Source organism: Polypterus senegalus, chromosome 2, assembly GCF_016835505.1.
Source record: "Polypterus senegalus isolate Bchr_013 chromosome 2, ASM1683550v1, whole genome shotgun sequence".
NCBI lineage: Eukaryota > Metazoa > Chordata > Cladistia > Polypteriformes > Polypteridae > Polypterus > Polypterus senegalus.
In genome coordinates this window covers 80,808,804-80,831,628 of record NC_053155.1, presented here as the reverse complement: position 1 = coordinate 80,831,628, position 22,825 = coordinate 80,808,804, and the positions used below count along the sequence as shown (strand labels likewise).

General features: G+C 39.3%; 1 protein-coding gene across 1 annotated transcript in view; it reads left to right on the top strand.

Annotated features, from left to right (window-relative positions):
* The window catches only part of LOC120524385 (limbic system associated membrane protein), an 851,776-nt gene that overhangs the window by 738,999 nt on the left and 89,952 nt on the right, over window positions 1-22,825 (top strand). Inside the window, exons 7-8 of the mRNA XM_039746241.1 lie at window positions 1,383-1,503; window positions 8,733-8,881. Of these exons, the coding sequence (XP_039602175.1) occupies window positions 1,383-1,503; window positions 8,733-8,881 (270 nt within the window). The remainder of the gene's footprint in view (window positions 1-1,382; window positions 1,504-8,732; window positions 8,882-22,825) is intronic.

Sequence of the window (22,825 nt, the reverse complement as noted above, 5' to 3'; positions counted from 1 at the left end):
TGTGCTTATGCAAACGAAGATGAGATGGTCAGGGATAGAATAGCGTTTGGCACAAACTCAGCAAAAGTGCGAGAGAAACTTTCAAGTGTCGGGTCTGAGCTAACATTAAATAAAGCCGTGGACATCGCGAGATCGCACGAGAAAGCGCAAGCACAGCTGAGAAGGTTCGATGCATGTACTCCGAGCAGCTCACGTGAACTGACTTTGCAGGACTGGGAAAGGTAAACCCGTGCATGCAGTGTGTGATGTCTCAGGTAAAGAGGAAGATGAGCTGTTTATTGATGCAGTAAGAAAGGAACAACCCTCTGAATCTGAACAAGCCTTTGTAGACATATCAATAGGAAAGCAAGGTGTAAAGCTTAAGTTTAAATTACATTCATAGGCACGCTGCCGCTAAATATTCACAGGCAAATCCACAACTTAATACCGGGAATGCCTGTTAAACATCTTAGATTCACGAGTACCAATTTGGGTAGTGAACACTTTGATGAATGAAACCTGTTATCTTTACAATGGTTGAGAAACACAGAATGTAACTTGAACACAACACATCCTCCTAATACAAACCTGATTAAAAGTAATAATGATAATCAAATCCTTGATGACAGCAACACTCATAACAGTGACAAAACAATTACATTGACAATCATGTTACTTTATTTTTAAAATGTTTCCTTTTCTTTTTAATAACTTCTTTAACACATTACTTCTCCGCTGTGAAACACGGGTATTTTGCTAGTCTTGAAAATAAAATAGAAATAAAAACTAATTTTAAAAAATGAAACTAAAAAAACATTAGTTGATACATATGTAAATCATTCTCTTTACACTTGTGTACACAGAGATGTACAGTTAAATGCGTGTAGTTTGCATAGTAATGAAAAAGGCATTGAAACACACACTAAACTCACATTTACATAAGTAATCAAGGTGTTTTAGGTACTGGCATTCAAGCCGGTAAACCACACACATCACGTTTTCCACACACACCTACACTCAGTCTCATACATATGCATGCACACTTGGCCTATAGCACATCTTATGATAAAGTTCTCACTTTCAGTATACTCAGAAAGAAAATGTTTTTGGGCAGAAAGTAAAGTCACACATCCACTCTGAGAGCTGGCATTGGCACAATACATGGGGATTGTTACTGTGAAGCCCTTCATGCTACTAATTATATTATTGGTGGTTTCTTGGCAGTACATTTTACTGTTCTAAATCTTCCCAAACAGCTGTGTGGGTATAGATGTTTAAAAAGCAAGGAGCTGATGATTGAACTTTTGTAGAGGAAAGAGAAAGGCTTAGTTAGAGATTAATATGACAACTAATTTCCACAACCTCACCCTTTTTATTAAAACAGCTTGTTCTCTTTTTCGCAGACCCCCCACAGATCATGGAATCCGTGAATGCAGAAATTGAGGTTGGGAGAACAGGAGTGCTGCAGTGTGATGCCCTGGCTGTTCCCAAACCTGACTTTGAGTGGTACAGAGATGACAAAAGGTGAGTGTGTTTGTGGTCTTCACTCCAGGTCTGCAGTGTTTTCTCATTCTAGGGTCTTTCTGTACATTTCTACAGTATAGTCAAGCCCACTGAATTCAGTGTCACAGGGAAGCAGTGTCTGTCCCAATATCATTGGGTATAAGAAGTGAACCAACCTTGAATGGTACAGCAGTCCATCATATTGCCTACACACTGTCATATGGGACCATCTGGAAATTGCCTGCACATCTTTGGGATGCGGAAAGAAAATTGGAGAACCTAACGGAAGAGAGAATGTACACACCAGAAATACAGTGACCAGGTGCTGAATATTGTAAGCGGTAGCTTAGGATACTGGGCCACTGTGCTACCCTTTGTATAGTAAATTATGTGCCTCATTAATCTTCTGATTGAAAACAGATACTGTAAAGGAGCTGTGGGGTTTCACATATATCTGTATCATTTCTTCAGAATCAAGTACTTTCCTAACTTTTTCCTAAAGAAGGCATTTTTCATTTTCCTTTTAAACAATTCTTGTGCTCCATGGTTATTTTTTCAAAGAGATGACTCTTAAGTTTTCTCTTGTGTCAGATTTATGTTAGTTCTACTGGTCCAGAGTTTCACCCAAAGTGCTCAGTTTGAATGTTGAACACCAAGCAACTGTTGACCTTTCACTCCTTGAGTTTTTAGTCTTTAATTACATGGCCTCATCCGAGTTTTTTGTCTCCAGAGACATCTAGTTTGTTTTGTTTAAGCCCAACATCATTTTTATTAAACAAGAGACAAAAAGAGGCATGAAGAAGGATAATAATTAGACAGTGTACTTTTGGGATCAATGGGAGTTACTAAGTGTTGTCATAGTGGAAGATTTAGTATGGCTGTTAAATATCTCTAAAGGAAAATGCAGTGCTTTGTTATAGTTAGTCTGCACATTGCTGAATTATTGTATTCACAATACTAAAGAATGACATACACATACAAAAGTGCTGCATGCCAAGCAGCTTCAGACAAATGTACTCCCGCAGAGAGTGCAGGGCATTCCTATGGTAGTTCAGATGGGTCAAACCTCCACAAATCTTTGTTACCTACTGCATAGCGGGTTTAGTACTCCCTGGAGGAGAAACGAGATGACAATGAGTCTATGGAGCCAAAATCCTGCCCAAACCATCAAATGGCTGATTATGCTGATTATATGAACTGGAAACAAATATATATATATATATATATATATATATATATATATATATATATATATATATATATATATATATATATATATATATATATATATATATATATATATATATATAGATATATATATATATATATATAGATATATATATATATTGTGACGGCTGGCCCGCACAGACAGATGGACATCATATTGTCACCACACACCATTTATTTACAGTATTATTTACAAAGTTTGTGCTCACGCACCCCAGTGCCTTCTCGCACCGATCTCCCCAAGTCCAGGCCCACAGTCTTTTGTGCCTTCCTGGCCGCCTCCCGTCCTCTCTCTCCAGTTCCGTCTGCTTCCTCCCGACTTCCACACATGACTGGAGGGAGGCGGCCCCTTAAATAAGGCTCCCGGATGAGCCCCAGGTGTTCCGTACCTAGCCACGCCCAAGCGTGGCGGAAGTGTCGGCTGCCTTCCTGGCAGCTCTCCGGGCGCCACATAAAGTCTTCCCCCCGGCACTTCCTGGTGTGGCGGAAGTGTCGGGCTCCCGGGATAATTAGGCACTGGGCGCCGCCTGGCGGTGGCCACGGGTCCCTGCAGGGCTGGGCTTCCATGCCCTGTACCCGAGGCCCCTGAACCAGGACGGACGCCCACTCTGTCTGGAGGAGGCACTCGCCCTCCTCACGTCCTCAAGGTGTCCCGGCCGGGCTCCAGCCCCAGCCGCGGACCGTCACGGATAAACCGGCATCGGGCGCCGCCTGGCGGTGACCACGGGCCCCTACAGGAAGGGCTTCCATGCCCTCAACCCGTGGCCCCAACAGAACCAGGACGGACGCCTCGCGGTCTGGAGGAGGCACAAGCCCTCCTCACGTCCTCCTGGCGTCCCGGCGGCTCCCGCCCGGCGGGGCCTAATATATATATATATATATATAGATATATATATAGTGCTCAAAAAAATTAAAGGAACACTTTTTAATCAGAGTATAGCACAAAGTCAATTAAACTTCTGGGCTATTGATCTGGTCAGTTAAATAGCAGAGGGGGCTGTTAATCAGTTTCAGCAGCTTTGGTGTTAATGAAATTAACAACAGGTGCACTAGACGGGCAACAATGAGACGACCCCCAAAACAGGAATGGTTTAACTAGTGCAGGCCACTGACATTTTTCCCTCCTCATCTTTTCTGTTTTTTCACTAGTTTTGTATTTGGCTACAGTCAGTGTCACTACTGGAAACATGAGGCAATACCTGGATCCTACAGAGGTTGCACAGGTAGTCCAACTTCTCCAGGATGGCACATCAATATGTGCCATTGCCAGAAGGTTTGCTGTGTCTTCCAGCTCAGTCTCAAGGGCATGTTGGAGATTCCAGGAGACAGGCAGTTACTGTAGGAGAGCTGGATAGGGCCGTAGAAGGTCCTGAACCCATCAACAGGATCGTTATCTACTCTTTTGGGCAAGGAGAAGCAGGATGAGCACTGCCAGGGCCCTGGTGTGAATGTCTCCAACCAAACAATCAGAAACAGACTTCATGATGGTGGCCTGAGGGCCTGACGTCCTCTAGTGGGCCCTGTGCTCACTGCCTGGCACCATGGAGCTCAATTGGCATTTGCCATAGAATACCAAAATTGGCAGGTCCACCACTGGCACCCTGTTTTTTAGGTTTTGGCAGGTTCACCCTGAGCACATGTGACAGACATGAAAGGGTCTGGAGAAGCCATGGAGAACAGTATGCTGCTTGTAAAATCATTCAGCATTTGGTGGTGGGTCAGTGATGGTCTGGGAAGGCATATCCATGGAGGGTCGCACAGACCTCCACAGGCTAGACAACGGCAACTTGACTGCCATTAGGTATTGGGATGAAATCCTTGGACCCACTGTCAGACCTTATACTGGTGCAGTGGGTCCTGGGTTCCACCTGGTACACGACAGTGCCCGGCATCATGTGGCGAGAGTATGCAAGCAGTTCCTGGAAGATGAAGGAATTGATACCATTGACTGGCCCCCACGCTCGCCTGACCTAAATCCAATAGAACACCTCTGCGACATTATATTCTGGTCCATCCGATGCTGCCAGGTTGCACCGTACACTTACCAGGAGCTCAGTGATGCCCTGGTCCAGATCTGGGAGGAGATCCCCCAGGACACTATCTGTCATCTCATTAGAAGTATGTCCCGACGTTGTCATGCATGCATACAAGCATGTGGGGCCACACAAACTACCAAGTACAATTTGGAGTTGCTGCAAAGAAATTTTAGCAAAATGGACTAGCATGCCGCATCATTTTTTCACTTTGATTTTTGGGGCGTCTTTGAATTCAGCCCTCTGTAGGTTGATCATTTTCTTTTCCATCAAGCGATGTGGCATCCTAACACATTACCCAGTCCATATCAGTATAGATATCCAGCAGGATTTTTTTTTCCCATTGAAATCTGATTTATGTATGTATGTATGTATGTATATATATATATATATATATATATATGTATAAACACAGGCAGAACAAGCCAGTTTTTCACAGGTGGTCAATACTGCCCTTAACATGCACACGTACCGGTCCCGGTACATAACGATTGGACGATGTCACAGCCATGTCACAGCCATGTGTGCATGCCCCTCTGTCATGCACCTCGACATACTACACATCATCAAATGAAAATTCAGAGTCTCGTCTTTCCGATGATATAAACCATTTTGACACACAACAACCACAGCACTGACACTAAATCCTTTTTTACAGAGAAGTAAATACTTTTAAGAGCTGACTTTTCCTACCTTTGACTACCTTTGAAGGCTCCCTGCAAGTCAAACATCAATATTTCCGAGCAATATTGATCTCATTCTGTCCGTAAGGCTCCAGGGAATATAATCCAGTAAAACGATTAGGTCCAAAACACACGATAGATCCTCAAAGGGACAAAAACTCCAGAAAACGTTTTTTAACTTGAGACTAGCTCCGACATTTTTTTTCACTTCTATTGGTCATATCAGACGTAATTTGTTTCTGTCGGCAATAACCATGCTAAAGCATGTTACACGGAAATGTTAGCTTCTGATTGACACCTAAGTTGGCCAATTACGATGGGTCTGGGGGGTGACTGACACCTCGTATAGCCAACGAGTGTCACAGACAGCTGAACGATGACGCACAACTCCAAACCCTGGTAGAATCTACCAGTTTGATTGGACGCTGTGAGTGACACTCCAAACTTACAGCCAATGAGCAGCTGAGCACGCTGATATGTAACTTGCCATACCAACTTGTAAACAAAACCGATCGGAGCTGCGCGAAGCTGGCATTTGTGCCAGTCTGCAGACTTGGTGCGTGGTTGTTTATTGTGATTTCACCTTGTTTTTTCGCATTTTAAATATGGATAAAAGTACAAATAAACGTAAATACACTCTCGATTAAGTAATAGAGGCATGTAGGCGGCGTGACAGTGATCAATCGGACCAGGATAAGTCTAATGGCAGAGAGCGACATGTGACACGCCCTTGTGCTTTCTGCCTGGTGGGATTGCTACAATCAGTGGCACGTGGAAAAACGCTGAGCTGTGTTGTAACAGTTTGTAAAAAAATGTATATAGTTTGTGTGCATTTTATTAAAAAAGTAAAAAATAAAATATATATATATATATATTTTTAGCCCATAAGACTTGTTTTGACTATTTTTATATTGAAATGTGTATTTTTTATTGTTTTTATTATGGAATATGAATTTCCATAACTAATAGAGTGACATTGTATGTAGATATAGATTCCTTTAGGTGTAAGCTTTCAGTAGAGCCCTCATTGATATATGTGGGTTGAAGCATTCAAAAGTTATTACACTTTTTCCATACGTTCCAAAATGTGGATAATGGTCCCTCTAAAAAGCCCCTGGGCATGCCCACATAAAAACTGGTGTAAAAATGTCATTTTTACAGGTATTCTTTTCAAATTTGAAATGTGAGTAGTCAACAAGTTATTCTGTTGGTACATAGTGTGTTTCTGTCCCCACCTACCTACTGCAGCTATAGAGGCCTTTATTTTCACAAAAAAACTTAGGCGAGAACAAAAAAAATAATTTTTTCTGTGAGTTCTAATGTGCATAACTTTTGATCAGTCACACCTACAGTGATTCTGACTACTAAGGGTGAAACTAGAGAATGTTACCTTTACAAGGAGACCAAATGTGTTTATACTCCAGAGAGTTCAATAACAGCAATGATTCTAATTTGGAGAGGTCAAATTACAAGCGATTTAGCAAAAATGACCCCGCTTGATAAGGGGTTTTAAGCCAACAATAAAAAGGTTAAGCATCAGCATTTACAGTACACTAGAAGAAGAGTTCCTGTTTCCAAATTCTTTTATTTAGACTAAACATAGACAGTTGGACCTTTTGTAAACTTTTCATTAGTCCTGTAAAAGTATGCCTTCTTGTAGACCGTCCACTTTAAGGCTAGTCCTTGGCTTGCCCTAAAATGTTGTGGGACACTGTTGTCACACTGTACAGCACAGCAATTGATGGCGTAGGTTTAGGAAATGAATGATCGAATTAATCACTGGACTTTGGTGACTTTAAATGTGTTTGAGCGTGTACAATGAAGTGCCCATTGATCAGTGTACCATCCTCAGCTGGTTCTTGCCTTTCCCCCGATCATATTGGGGTTAAGTGAGTTCAGAGAATAGTGGATACCTGGATCAGAACATGGTTGCAAGTGTTGTTAAGCTCTTTTTTATTACATGTGTTTGCCTGTAATTCTCTGCATGTGCATACTCCATGACCTGAAATAAATGGCCTGCCAATTAGTCTGACTGTCCCATTTTAATCTATTGAGAATTTTATTGGTGTTTTACATGTAAGTGGCCACCTTTGATTATGACATAAAATATAGGTTTATTACTTCATGATTAAATAGTCCTAATAATAATTTTGTAATTTGAAAGGTATTTTAGGAAGAACTCCATTTAGACTGATAAAATGTCAGGCTCAGTTGTCTTGTTGCAGTTGAGTGCTGTTTTTTCCAGGCTTTCAGAAGTCACCCTGTATGGCAAAGAAAACACAGAAAGCAAGCCCTTTTATACAAATTGAGGCAGATGAGTACAATTCTGAGAAGAAAGGGATAGGAGCACAACACTCAGCAGCCCAAGATCTTCAGGAGTCTTTATGTCTTCAATTAACTTTTTTTATCAACTTGCAGCTAAATGTTGAAAGTAAGAAGAAGAGCTCAGCTTGGTTTGCTTTGACCTGGAAAGTCAGGTTTGCAGTGATTTTCTGAAGAACAGGACACATCTTAGCCTAAGGGAACCTACCACACCACCAATTCTTTTTAAAAATCGACTTAATTGTACCTAGATTAGGTTAATATCTGCTTCACTGCTAAACTTTTTATAGGTTGCACCTGTGGTTTAGTTTCGCATCAAAAGATGCGCTGCTACACTCCACTTCTAATGCTGGGCAGACAAATGTATGGGTGGAATACAGGATGAGGCTGTATGTGCCCACTTTAGGGAAATGCTGCACTAAACTGGCTGCCCAAAAAATTCCACTGAAGGGTTTTGACTAGTGGGTTATGAGAATTGAGTATTAACTGAAAAGTGGAAAACAGGCTTTGGGAAAGCAATATTGAACCCAGCAAAGCATTCTACCAAACAAAATATCTAACTCTTACGATAACAAATCAGACTGGAGTTAAGTGGTCATTATCATTCTAGAGACACAGAGAACTAATTGTTAGGAATGAAGAGAAAATACTGTCAGGTTTTATAAGATAGCGCTCGCTGTGCCCACATGCGTTTGATCTCAGTACTCTGCTTTTCTCCCACATTCCAAAGATGTTCATGTTACATTAATTAGTGAGTGTACATTGAGTGTGGCTATGATCATGAAAGTGTGATGGCGTGGTATCCCATCCAGCATGGATTCCTGTCTTGGATAAGCTTCACAGATTTATAATTTGATAGTTCTAACAACTTGTGTTTAAAATGCCTCACTTTTAATGTAAAAAACATTGACGCTTTCCAAATGCCCTGCTTTCTTATCATCTATGGAAGTCTGATTTTCTCTACCTCATTCTCCTTTTCTCCTAGGTTATACAGCACCCAAGGAATCCATATCCAGAACTACGGCACGCACTCCGTTCTTACTGTTGCTAATGTCACCGAGGACCACTATGGAAACTACACTTGCGTGGCTACCAATAAACTGGGGATCAACAATGCCAGCCTATTTCTCTTCAGTAAGTCTTGTGGTAATGAGGTGGGAAACATAATGGTGATAGACATCTTTATATGGGTTGGATGGTTTGCAGGGTGAATTAAGGCAATACCAAGCAGTTTATTCTTGAGAAGGATCACTAGCAACATATTTCCAGCTTCACGTATATTCACTGTTTGGCTTATTCTGAGGCATTTGTTGGATGAACAACAATTTAGGGCTTTAGGCTGCGTGTTTGAGCAAAAGGGCCAACGTTTGCAGTCACATTAAAGGGTAAGATGAGCTTTAATAAGGAGGAGATAAAGTAGACTTGAAAAGCTATTTATAGAGAGTGTAAAAAGACGTAGCTGGAAAAAACTAAATAATGAGACAGAAAAATAAATTTTATTGGAAAAGAAATATAAAATGTAAAAATGCAGAGTGACAGGGTGAAAACTGCAAAAACATTGACTGTTAATAAAGGAAACAGACTGCAAAAAACAATGGATTGATGTTTGTGCTTTCAAACATAAATCATGTATGGTTATGCTACTGTTATATATTTGTGAATATGAGTAAACACGCTGACCCTGTCTTCAGTGAAGAGCACCATATATGAAAAAAAAGAATTCACTTGATCTAAACAGTAAAGTAAAGAAGAGATTTGAAAACTACTTATTGATTAGAAAGAAAGATTACATTGTGGAATCTATGGATTGACAGGTTATGAAATGGTTACCTGGAAACAAGTTAAAAAATATACGCATGTTATAACATTCAGGTGCATTTGGAGACTTGGTTAACTATTTTGGAAGTTGGAGTATTTTTAATTTTGTTTATTTACTTCATTAAAGACAGTGATTTCACATTTTGAGTCATATCCCAAAATAATAGTTCTAATAGAATGTAACTTTGTCTTAATAGGGTACATAAAGCAAAATCTTTTTAATAGCTTTTCACATTATCCGGCCAAATAGATGTGATGGTTGCCTTAGCCTTCATAGGCATCTTATTCCAACTCAAGGGATTTAAAAATTGCATTTTTGTACTTTTGCTCTTTGTTAACTATGGCCAGTTGTGGTTCATATTTCTTAACCATAAAATTTTGTAAAGTAGCTCAATGATGAAGACTTTTGTTGTTTCGGTAACTTGAATCGTAGATGTGTTTTGCTTTCAGGAACAACTATTTGATGTTTAAAAGAAGAAAACATACTGATTGAAATAACCTTTCTTGACATAAATTTGAAAGAGGAACTTAATCAGTAGCTGAGGTTGCACAGAATGTGTCTGTTTGAAAATGGACAATTTCAAAAATCCTCCTGTGGTTTTTATATGGGAGTTTATGAAATTTTTAAAAATTGACACGCTCTATAAGACATATGTCAATGAAAACTGAACTTTCTTGAGACTGTTTTTTGCAAAATGAGCATAATAAATTTAAACAAAATTAGTCCACTGGGAGGTGAGTTGATTTGTGTGGACAGACAGACATAACAATGATAAAAAAATGAAACAACTATTAATTCAACAATAAATAATGGAAAAGCTATAAAAAAAAATATTTAAAAACAGGATGTAAACTGAAGCAGTAGAGTCTATACACTGGCAGCAAAAACATTTGGAGGTAAAACACTGAAAAATCTTTGACTGTGAGGTAAAGAAAATAAAATTGTTCACTGGGTAAAATAGGTGTGGGAATATGGAGAGAATCAGGGGCTGTGAAGCACACCGGCTGAGTCGGATATACGTGTGCTCTGAATGTTACTAACCAACAGGGAGCAAAGCAGGTTCTTTCATATCTTTAGCAGTTGCAAGAGTTTAAAAGCTCTTAAATGAAATGGAATGACACATAGGCACCAGACACCAAGGGCTGACTGTTAAGGCACAGCAGGGCCGGGACAAGGGTGAGGCAAATGAAGCACCTGCCTCAGGTGAAAAATGGGAAAGGGCACCAAACTGATGAAAAATGAAAATGAATAAATTGCAAAAAAAAAAAAAGAAAAAGCCAAATGTATGTTGCAAAGTTCGTCAAATACCTTAAGCAAACTGACAATTTGCATTGGACGCTCTCGCTCAATACACTCGTTTCCTCGTATGATATCGCCCTAGTAAGTATTTTTATTTATTACTTATTAGTAATAAAAAATTATATACATAGGGGCGCAAATTTATCCTCCTGTCTCAGGTGAAAATACCTCTAGGCCCGGCTCTGAGGCACAGGTATGCAGAATATGACTTATGTGAAAATGGTTTTTGAATACTGCTGGCTGATCGAAAAGCGAGTAGAATGCCTTTGACGTTTGGCCATAGGATGGACTTTCTTAGCACTACCAAGTGGTTATATCAGTTCACTAGGACAGGAAGACAGTGCCTGTCAAGAAGAGGTCATTGGGGACAGCAAATGTTTGTATGTCAGCAGAAATATATATAGGTCCATTCCCACTTGCTGCCCAATGCCAAATGAACGGGGATCAAGTACTCCTACAACTTTGCAGAAGAAATGTCCAAGTGGTAACATTATTACAGATACTTTGAGAAGTGGACAGATTTCTTCTACTGTATTTAAATCAAATAGCACAAAAGGTTTTTGCTCCCTCATTCAAAGAGATGAGTTTTAGCTCAACTTCTTGTGTGTCCTCACTAGACAAACACTGCACAAATAGGGCAGTTTTACCTCAATTAGAAATCCTTTGTGTCTTTCCTAATGAATGTTTGAAATTGCAAAACCGTTTCACTTGTTATGCAGGCTGAAGCAACAAAAGAGGTACAAATAGTAGAAATTTACACTGCAAGTTGAATAATATTGCTAACAGGATGGTGAGCAGGTCTATTTTGTGTGTCTCTTCTACACTACAGCTACCACTTTGATCAGGTTGGTGGACTGTGCAACAGTGGGAACACATTTCAGGTTGTTCATCCTTCACATTTGCAATCAGAATTTTCCACAAAAGTATAGATCAGATCTCTTTGACATGATGTATAGGTCATGTTTAATTGGTCTTCACAACACTCCTCAGAATCTGACAGTCTGACATTGACAAGATGTGAGTATTCTCAGTGGCCATGTGTTGACATGTCTATGGCTAATAAAATTGATAAGGCACTTCTCATGACTTTCTGGTTTTATTGTTATTGAATTTAAAAACAGAATCTACTTCATTGTGCGTGACCTAATCTTTAGGTTACTCTAAAAACTAAACATTGCTTAACTTGATCCACTAGTTCTGTCACAATTCCTGTGTTATAAAACAGCTTCTTGTTTTTCACCAAAAATCCAAGCTACACTCTGTTGCTCATTCTTGCCAATTTGTGCAATTTGTAAGCAGTCTTTCAGATCGTTGTTGTACTACTTTTTGAAATTCGTATTAGTTCCTCCAGTTTCTCTGATTTGAGGTCATGTAAACTGAAAGCAAGGATGTATTATTTTGTCATCACACCTCACATAAATATTCTTAACAAAAACTGTCAGCTTATTGCAGACTAAGCACTCAACTATGGTACCCTTTGGAGATTACAACCAGGCTTCATGATCCATTTGTCTTTGAATGAAAAGTAGAGCTGATCTAGAGAAATTAGAGAAATTTTGTTCAGTTATATAAAAAAATCATGAGCTTGTCAGAAACCACTGCATATTTAGAGGATATGCATTCAAAATGGAAACCAAGAAAGCACTTACTTACACAAAGGGGGGAATTAAGAGGAGATGGCCTTGCACTTGAAAAAGAGGAAACTGAAAGTCTTAAAAAATGGTCTGGGTGAGGGGTTAGGACATCAAATGAGCTGGAAGACTGAATGATCATCTCTCCTTTGTTATATCCTGCTGGTTCTCTGGGCCACCTTTTTTCCTTCTTACAGCTTTCTATTGTGTGTTTAAGACAGAAACTATGAAATACAAATAACATGTATAACATGTATAATTATATCAGTCAGTCAGTCAGTCATTGTCCAACCCGCTATATCCTAACACAGGGTCACGGAGGTCTGCTGGAGCCAATCCCAGCCAGCACAGGGTGAAAGGCAAGAACAACTCAGGAAGCGAACCGAGGAACCAGAGGCAGCAGCACTACCACTGCGCCACCGTACCGCCCCAGTATAATTATATAATTATACAATTTTATTTTTATCAAATTAATATGCAATTATGAAATGATATATAGAATGATATTTAAGGCTGTGAGACAGAATATTCACAAATGGGATTTAATTTTATATTTTCTTCTTTTTTTTTTTTTTTGCATATTTTGTATGATGAATTTAATGTTTAAGTCCTTTGTTGTGTGAATTATAAAGAAGAAAAATACAGCTTATTATAAACCGGTTTGTGGAATTGAGTTAATGGCACTAAGTTCAGTTTTGAGAAAGACTTTTGTAAAATGTAATACTTTGTCATAATTAATTCAAAGTGTAATTGTTTTAAGGGTTTGAGTATTTAAAGGAATTGAACCTTTGTAATTGTAATTAGGGGTCATTATTACTAGCCAAACTTTGTATGTCATTACAATTTATCAGTTGGTGAATGTTCATATTATTATTATTATTATTATTATTATTATTATTATTAGGATGGTAGTGATACCAGATATGTTATATGGTTTGGAGACGGTGGCACTGACAAGATAGCAGGAGACAGATTTGCATTGGGTGTGACGAGGATGGACAGGATTAGAAATGAGGACATTAAAGGGTCAGCTCAAGTTGGATGGTTTGGAGGCAAAGTATGAGAGGCGAGATTACTTTGATTTGGACATGTGCAGAGGAAAGATGCTGGGTATACTGGGAAAAGTATGTTAAGGATGGAGCTGCCAGGCAAGAGGAAAAGAGGAAGGTCTAAGAGAAAGTTTATAGATGGGTTGAGAGAGGACATGCAGGTGATGGGTGTGACAGAACAAGATGTAGAGGACAAAAAGATATGGAAGAAGATGATCTGCTGTGGGAACTCCTAAAGGAAGCAGCCAAAAGAATAAGATTATTATTATTATTATTATTGCTGTTGTTGTTGTTAACTATAAGATAGATAGATAGATAGATAGATAGATAGATAGATAGATAGATAGATAGATAGATAGATAGATAGCCTCAAGGAAATCACATAGACATAATGTAACCACAAAATGTAGGCCAAATATGAGTACTAAATGCACATAGTATACTAGGCAATCATGATATACTTTTATCCTATGCTAACGTGTCTGTTTTGGACGCAATGAAATGAGACGTGCAGTTTAGGAGCACCTGTCAGCAAGCCACATATTACTATTTCTTCATGTACTATAGGTATGTGGTATGTGATAGGGAAGATGTCTTTGAATTGTCAATGTATTTACACATTTTTAGTCATCTCTGAACTTGCCTGACCACTTTCAGAGTGAGTTCTCTCTTTGTATGTTGCGGTGTGAGTCTGGGAACATGATAAATCAAAAATAAATCACTTAATGTAAATTAAACTTGGCACAATTATAAGCACAGTAAGATGCTTAAGTGATTTAGATCTACAGACACAATGATTTTGAGTTTTGCTGCACATTAATTCATTCATTAACTGCAGTGTAGTCAGAGAAGGAGAATATACATTTTTTCAACAAGATATGATTCTTTCATTGCATGCTTTATAATGTAATATTGGTCTGCAAATTTTACTGCTAAAATTGCTGTTTTATGTAGGGAAAGTCATGGGCTGGACACATTTGATTTTTTTTTTGGAGATTGAGCCCAGGTAGGTTAAGTGATTTCCTTAAGAGTCACTCAAAGCTTCAAAGGCGGGTAATGAATGTTCAAACGTGTATTACAGTTTAAAGTTTAGTGTCTAATCTGCTAACTACACCACACACCACTACTATGCTGTAACAAGATTTGCAGCCTTGGGTGAAGTCCAGACCAAGAACCACTGCTCCAGCATTCTAATTTTCAAAAGTGTGAACAAATATGAGGTTAACAAACTTTTCAGTGCAGTGCTCTTGTTTTTAGGTATTTGTGAAGAATATGCCTTTCCACCAGACAAAAGGACAATAGCAGATGAGCTTCTGTATAGGTGCAGATCTCATGGATTTGTGTAAGGTTGTCTTTGTGGTATTAAAAATTTCATACCGGATATTCACAAACACCCCAGAGACTTTTCCTTCTGGAGACGCAACAGCATTATCTCTTTCATTATTTGCTGACTGACTCTCATAAGATGCCTGGCAGCTGACAATGTGGCACAGCAGGAAGGGTCACTTGCTAGCTGTCACTGTTTGTACAGAGGGGAGTGTAATCACGGTGGTATTTGCACTCTCGCATTTATTTTACATCCATTCATATCAGGAGTAAGTAAAATGTAATTATAATAAATTGTTGTCATAGCTTGGTCATGCAGCGCCTCAGAGCAGCTGCCAAACAATAGGCTTTTAAATAATTAATGGAAACTGTCTGTTGACCTTTCAGTTAAAATGAAGCATCTCTCTTTATCAGGGTGTGCTGTTCAAGTTTATTAGGAGTGAATTTTCATTTCACCCACCGAAGGGAAATACTGCTGAGTGCAACAAAAGAGAATTGCATTATTTTGCATTGTAATGCTAACTCCAGTTGATTTAAATTTGTTTTGCTCGCTAAAAATGACAATGCTAGCCGGGGCAGATCAGGAAATTGCAACCTCTGTGATGAGATGTTAAGGCAAGACGAGATGAGGTTTGATTTAAAGCAGTGAGCATCTATATAGGAGGAACAGACGCGCACAAACTCATTATAAAGCATGGCAAAAACACTGAAACACATATACGCAAAAAAGTAAACATGCAAAGATATAGTATACACAGGGGCACACGTAATCATGGAGATACATCTACATTCAGTTACACGCATACTTACTCAAGGTGTGTACACACACAGCCACCCAAAATAAAATAATACATCCTAATCCAGTTATCCAATTTAAAGTAACTAGGGAGCCAGGGCCTATCCCAGCAGCATTTGGTGCAGGGTTCATACACACACACACACACACAAAACCTGACTTGGGTTGGTTTAGAAACTTAACAGACGATCTTTGTTATTTATAAATATGTCGAGATTTGTGAGACAGAAGCACTAACTACTGTGAAGGCATACCACATTACCACAAGTACACATAAAATAAAACATATTCCAGGATGTAAAAACATAAAGAAGCACAAAATGAAACAAGTACATTGGCATATATTCCCAGCGATACCTTCAAACATGCACAGGCACATGTGCATTGTGTGGCATGGTGGGGCACTCAGCCAACCAGAATATAAATTTATTGGACAGGATTTCCACTCTAGAATTAACGAAAAATGTATCATAAACCATTTGGTCTGCTGTAGGGTTTTAGTGTTTTAGAGTTTTAAAAACCATTACAAAACATTACTGTGCCCTATATAGGTTCTATAGCCTGCTTCATTAACAGTTGTCTCTTTTGATGGGGTCTATCTTTAGGGCACCATATATTAACTGTCCATAATATACTTCCTCAATTTTAGTGCTTGAACCCCTTTTTTCTTTCAGAAACACATAGCACTAAGTGGATCTCCTTCTCCCATCATAGCAGGAAATGAGCCAGTGGCTTTACTTCTAGTCTCTCTTTTTATCCGAGTATCTGGGACTATGGGACATCACTGGGTGGACTTTTTAATGTGAGGACTTCCAGTGTTCTTATTGGGAGTTTGCAACACAAGCTGGTTTTTTTTGTGGATCTCTCCTAAGAAAAAAAAACACACACATACTGTACATAGCTGGTATTCCGTGGGCAGCAATCACTACGTTTGTTTGTGTTTTCAGGCAAGGCAGTAATTACAGAAAGCTTAAATTTAATGCGTGTTTGTCCTAGGAAGCTAGTTGTATTCACAAAAGAGAAGAAAATGGAAACTGAACCCGCATACTGTGCTGATATGTTGTCTTCTGCTGACCTGGCTCCTCCAACTCTGTTTCATCAACTGCAAGCGCTGCACAGCTTTCTTCAAGAAGTTATATGGCTTGATTGCTTTTATAACTTTATTAATTAAATGTCCAATGTAATTGAATTTAATTTGTTACTTTGAGGTGCTGTAATACAATGGAATTTTCCCAACAAGGATGAAAACTATGTCTTGCATACATTGACACATTCTCTTTCTCAAAATGTGTAGCATCATTTTCATTGGGTGTTCAATTATAAACATGAATTTTCATGCTCTGTTCTTATAAATAGTGCACAGTAGACGTGACTCATTGGACAAACGCAGGAATCTTTGAACTTGTTGTTAGTAGTGTTAGCTGCTCTTTCCTCTTTCCTGTCCATTGTAAGCAACATGTCAGAGCAGGAGGTACACAGTAGGGTTGTGCAGTGCATTATTATTCAATTTTTGACAAATGAAGGAATCCTTCCATCTCAGATTTATTCGAGACTTAAAAATCAGTTTGGGGATGAGTGTCTCTGTCTTTCAGTCTAGTGTTTATGATTGGTGCAAGTCATTCAGAGAAGGACGATCTTCTCTTCAGTCCACTTAAGGAATTTTTAGGAAGGGAGAAATTCAAGCCGAATGAGGAGGTTATTAATGCTGAGCAAGAATGGGTCAACATGCAGTCAAAAGACTTCTACTGTTCTGGGATTTAGGAGCTTCCTGAGCACTGGAACAAGTGTATTGCATTGGCAGGAGACTATATAGAAAAATAATGTGTAAGTCATTTCATTGTATTCAATAAACAAAGTGCAGCTCATAAATTCCTGTGTATATTTGAACACCCCTCATATTGATTCAGCTTTAAAAATAATTTACATATAAAAAATATGTTACAAAGAACTATACAGTGGAACCTCAATTTTCGAGCATAATTTGTTCCAGAAACATGCTCGCAGTCCAAAGCACTTGTATATCAAAGTGAATTTCCCCATAAGAAATAATGGAAACTCAGACGATTCGTTCCACAACCCAAAACTATTCATATAAAAATAATTACTACAAAATATAAAGTAAAAAATACATAAAACAAATTAACCTGCACTTTACCTTTAAAAAGAATCATGGCTGGTGTGAGTGAGTTTCTAAACTCTTGTGGGATTCCACCCAACGGAACGACACGCGGAAGAGCGTCCCAAAGCAATCGCAGTCTCCCAGCACTGTAGCTGTTCGCCATATAAGCGTATCCAAAAAGATCGCAGACATGCTGTAAGCGCCTGCCATCGATAGGTGATACAAGGAACATTATAAAGATCCCGCTACAATAAATAACCACACTGTTGCTGTTTCAAGCTGAATAAAGCTGGTGTTTTAAAGAACTGAGACTCAGCTTCGTGTTTTGGGGCGCAAGACGGGGACTTGCACTTCACAGCACACACACACACAGTCACAATGCTGTAGTAAACAGTATACACTCGTACGGCTGTTGACTATATGAGTGAGGCACGCAGACTCAGACGGAGAATAGGAGCGAGACGCGCAAGCGAGATAAGGAGAGAGAGAGAACGAGAGAGAACGAGAGAGACATGCGTGGCGAGCGAGAGAGATAAGGAGAGAGGGAGACGCATGAGCGAGAGAAAGAAGAGCAATCTGCTCAGTTGTGATCACATGACGCTCAGTAGACAAACTGTATCCATACTACTCGTATTGCAAGACATCGCTCATTTATCAAGTCAAAATTTATTAAAAAATTTAGCTTGTCTTGCAAAACACTCGGAAACCAAGTTACTTGCAAACCGAGGTTCCAATGTAATGATTATCGTTTCATGGTTTTTCTCCCTTATTTCTAGACAGAACTTGTTGTAAGCTAGGGGAATGTTAGAATTCCCCCGTAAAAATAGTGGAAAAATGTGACTTTCTGTATAAAAAAATCTGCCTTACAAACTTTTTTCAGTAATATATAATGAAGTATTGCCTTTTGACAAGCATTTTTTGTATAGCAGCAGCATATTGTGACATTTGTACCTGAAATGTCTCGTAACATGGCAAGAACAGAGAAAGGGTTTTGTATAAATATGATTTACTTGCAGGAATTCTTTGAGAATCTGGTGAGTCTCCTGATGTTGTTCTCTTAGTGAGTCAGCAGTAAATGAAGGTTGAGATATCCAGAAATACGTTTTCTGTTTTATTATGCTGTGCCCGAGGCCACAACAGTGGGCTTAAGGGTTTAAAGAAAAAATAAGTAAAATAAACCTTGCCAGCTGGCAGTTACAAATAGCACCCACATGTGCTTATTGAATCCTTTGGAGTGTTACAATATTCTTGTGTGCTCCATGGCGCTGAGCAATTGTGCTACAATTGTAGAGCAGACCATAACCAGCAAGTAGTACTGCGAGGCTTATTAAGTAGTGGAACATGATCTGACTGATTTAACTTGCAGTCACAAGGCTAATGAACTGATGATGGTCACATATTTTGCACTCCCATATTGATCTGAAACACAATAAAATACGTACACCTGGAACATAGACACTGATATACACCCACCCGTGCATAACTTGCATTCTCCGAATTGTATGCACTCACACCAGGCCAAACACTCAGACATACAGAGTTTTAAATATCCACATATCATGCAAAATTAAGAAGCGCACAAATGCCACTCTTATCATATACTTGATGTACAGTCAGTCAAATTTATGTATCTCTTCTATAATTTGTCTGAGGACATTCACATCCTTCTCATTGTTAATTTTGGAATTAAAACAATATTAGAGTAAAGTCCATGAAGGAGCTGCGTAAAATACTTTATAGCCATTTTTTATTCATTAGGCGTCACTGTGCCTCTTTCATTTCATTGGACATGGCCACATGTCTCTGATTTTACTTTCTCCCTTTTAATACCACCATTATAACACTGACCTGTCAAAACAGAGCCTACACATTCTTCTTTAATTCATGGAATGAACATTTACATTTTCCCTGCAGTAGCTCTCCCGCGGTTTTGTACATAATAGTAATGGAGTCAGTTTGCTGTGTAAGCGAACTGTAGAATCACTGATTTTGGCTATTAAAAAGAAGCATCATACTCCTGTTCTCACAAAATGCATTTTGCTCCTCTTCATAAGTGGTAATACTTTTTAGTCCTGGAATTTAAGTATTCGTTAGATGCTTTCTGTTGTCTGGTTTAAGATTGGGCATTCTGTTACTTTTTAAAAATGTATTCCAATAAAATAGCTGTACAAAGTGTAAATCAGGGACCAGTACTGACCAGAATTACAGTATAAATGGAGTATTACAGCTATAAGATGCCCTATGGGTAAGTTCACAGGCAATGATGGCACTTCAACTTAAAACCTTCACCAAGTGGAAGGCTTTACCTCAGTGTAAGTGCAGGAGCCCATGATGTAGTTATTTCTTAGAAACAGCTCACTTACGGATATTAGGTTTCCTCATGTACATAGGTGACAAAAATGCAACACAATTGAATACTGCTACTTTCTGTTGTAAACACATGACCTGGGATCAGTCTGGCCATTTACGAAGGAATTGGGAATAATGTGAATTTTGAAGACCTTGAATTCCAGCCCAAAAGCTATCTTTGTGGAGTTTGTATGCACCCTCAGTGTGATCTTCCTTACAGTTATTGTGGTTTAATCCTGCATCCCGATGTATACAAGTTTAGGTTTATTGTTAACTCCATAATGACCAAGAGCAATCGTATGTGTAAGTGTGCTCCACAATGGACTGTCATTACAACTAGGACTAGCTGCTACATTGTGCCCAGTGTTTCTGGGATAGACTTCAGCTTACAAAACCCTGTTATGATCCAAGAAAGATTTCTAGAAATGAACAAGTGAATGAATAGTGTTTTTGTCATATAAATTGGTTAGGCATTTCAAACAACCAGGAGAGGCCCTGAATGAAATTTAAACATAGAGCTGTCCATTTTTACTAATCCAGTTTTGCAAGCCAGTGTCTATCTCAGCAGCATTGACACTCACACTCACACATACTTGGCCTGTTTAGGGTCACCAGTTAACCTAAGGAGAAAACCAGACTAGCAGAATGAAAACCCACGTGGACATAGAAAAGGTATTCAAGGTACAAGCACACAGTGCCCAAGATTTAACCCGGGTCTCTGGAGGTGTGAGGTAAGAAACTTCACAGTTGTGCCAGCAGACTCCAATTAAATCATACACCAAACTGTACAGCAAAAGTAAATTACACATCACACAAAATGTTGAGTTTAAAGATGTGTGCCAGGTTCTGTATCTTTGTTTTACATGCAAACAGGCTTACTATTTGATCAAAGAAAAGTAGAGGTAACTGCAACTCAAAGGTGGCAGGATACCTGGACTGTGCCATCGAACTGCATCAACTCACAGGGTTTACAGGTCTCCATTCTTGGGTTATGCCACTCATTATCTCTCTCTGCACTGGCAACCACTTGTGACTCGCATCCTATTTAAAAGCCTTGTCCTTTGTTACAGGGCCATTATGAGAAATGGTCAAACTGTACATCAGCCAGATCTCAACCTCCACTGATCAACTTATTATACCAGTGTTGCAGGGCAGCGCATTTTCAACTCAGCAATTTGTAGTCCTTGGCAGCACAGGTTCAATAGCTTCCTTATCTCACACTTTGATGTCAAACTACTGGTCTCATTTTTTATATTTGTCGATTGGATTTGTTGCTTGAAATTGTACGTTTAGCATATTGTGTTACACTTTACTTCTATGTGCAGCCTACTTGTGGAATAATAGCACAGTGCTTATGACTTGGAGCTTATACTGTTAGCCAGCATTTGTTTTCACTTCCTTATGATTTATAACTCACTTTAGATAAAGGATCACTGAAATCAGTGGATCTAAATTAAAAAGTTGCTTGAGAATTTATTACCATTTCAGCACAGCTTATAAGATTTTAAACCTGGTCACCATGACTTTGCAGAAAAAAGCAGGCCGAGAAAATGGAAGCATGATTGGATTGTCAACCTTGGAACAATACCCACAGATTTACGCAGAACTCTACTCATCTATGCAGTAATTTGATGAAAGCTCAGTATTAATTGAACACAAAGTTATGGAAATGTTTGCTTTCAGCACTTTAAAATTTACTGGTCCCCAAGATATCCATCCATTTTCTGATTTTCTTTTTCCAATACAAGGTCACAGACAGCTGGTTGTTTTTCAGCAGCATCCAGCACAAGACAGAATCAAGAACTAGATTGGCATTCTAGGCAGTCCTGCGATGCATAAGGCAGTTTCTTAAAATCTATTAAGTATGCTAGAAAAAAGAAAGTGGATAGGCTATGTGGAATGTGGCCGGCCGTTCATCCTGGCCAATACCCCCACGCCGCCAGATGGAGCCCTCCCGGCAACATGGTGGTGCCCCAAATTCCAGCAGGGCATCATGGACCTTGGAGTTTTTCTTCACAGCCTTGCTAGATAACGTGGGGTCTGCCAGGGGATGCTGCAGGGAGGTCCAGGGATTTATACTTTCCATATAGCCCGGAAGTAATTCACAATCACGGAAACGGAAGAGGTGATATACTTCTGGGCTGAAGAAAGTTTTGATCTGACTCAGAACCACTTCCGGGTCATGGACTATAAAAGGACTTTGGGAGATCCCAGCGGAGGGCCGAGCTGGGAGGAAGGGTGACAGAGCTGCTGGGAGGTGTGGAGGATTGGATTTGTGTGATTATTATTGTAGTATTGAAAGTATTGTTGAGGTGAAGGTGCTTTGTGCACTTTATTGTCCAAATAAAATAATTTATTGGACTTTTATCTGGTGTCTGGTCCGAGGGTTCAAGGGAACGATAGCGGCCCCTATCTGTCACAGCTATGTGTCCATCAGGGACTGTTACCACCACAATAATACTGTTTTACTTGGCTTGTTTTAAAAAAAAATCTGCATACAATTTGCATCAGGTCTGCTGAGAAGATACCAATGGATATCAACAGAATTAATGCAGCTTATTCTCTTACTCTGTCTTTTTGTCATTCTCTGTTAGGGTTAGGGTTGGTGGCCCTGCTGTTGTCTTCGCCGGGTTTTGTCAGCACATGCAGAAGTTTGGACATTGAAAGGTTACAGAAGGCCACAATTCAAA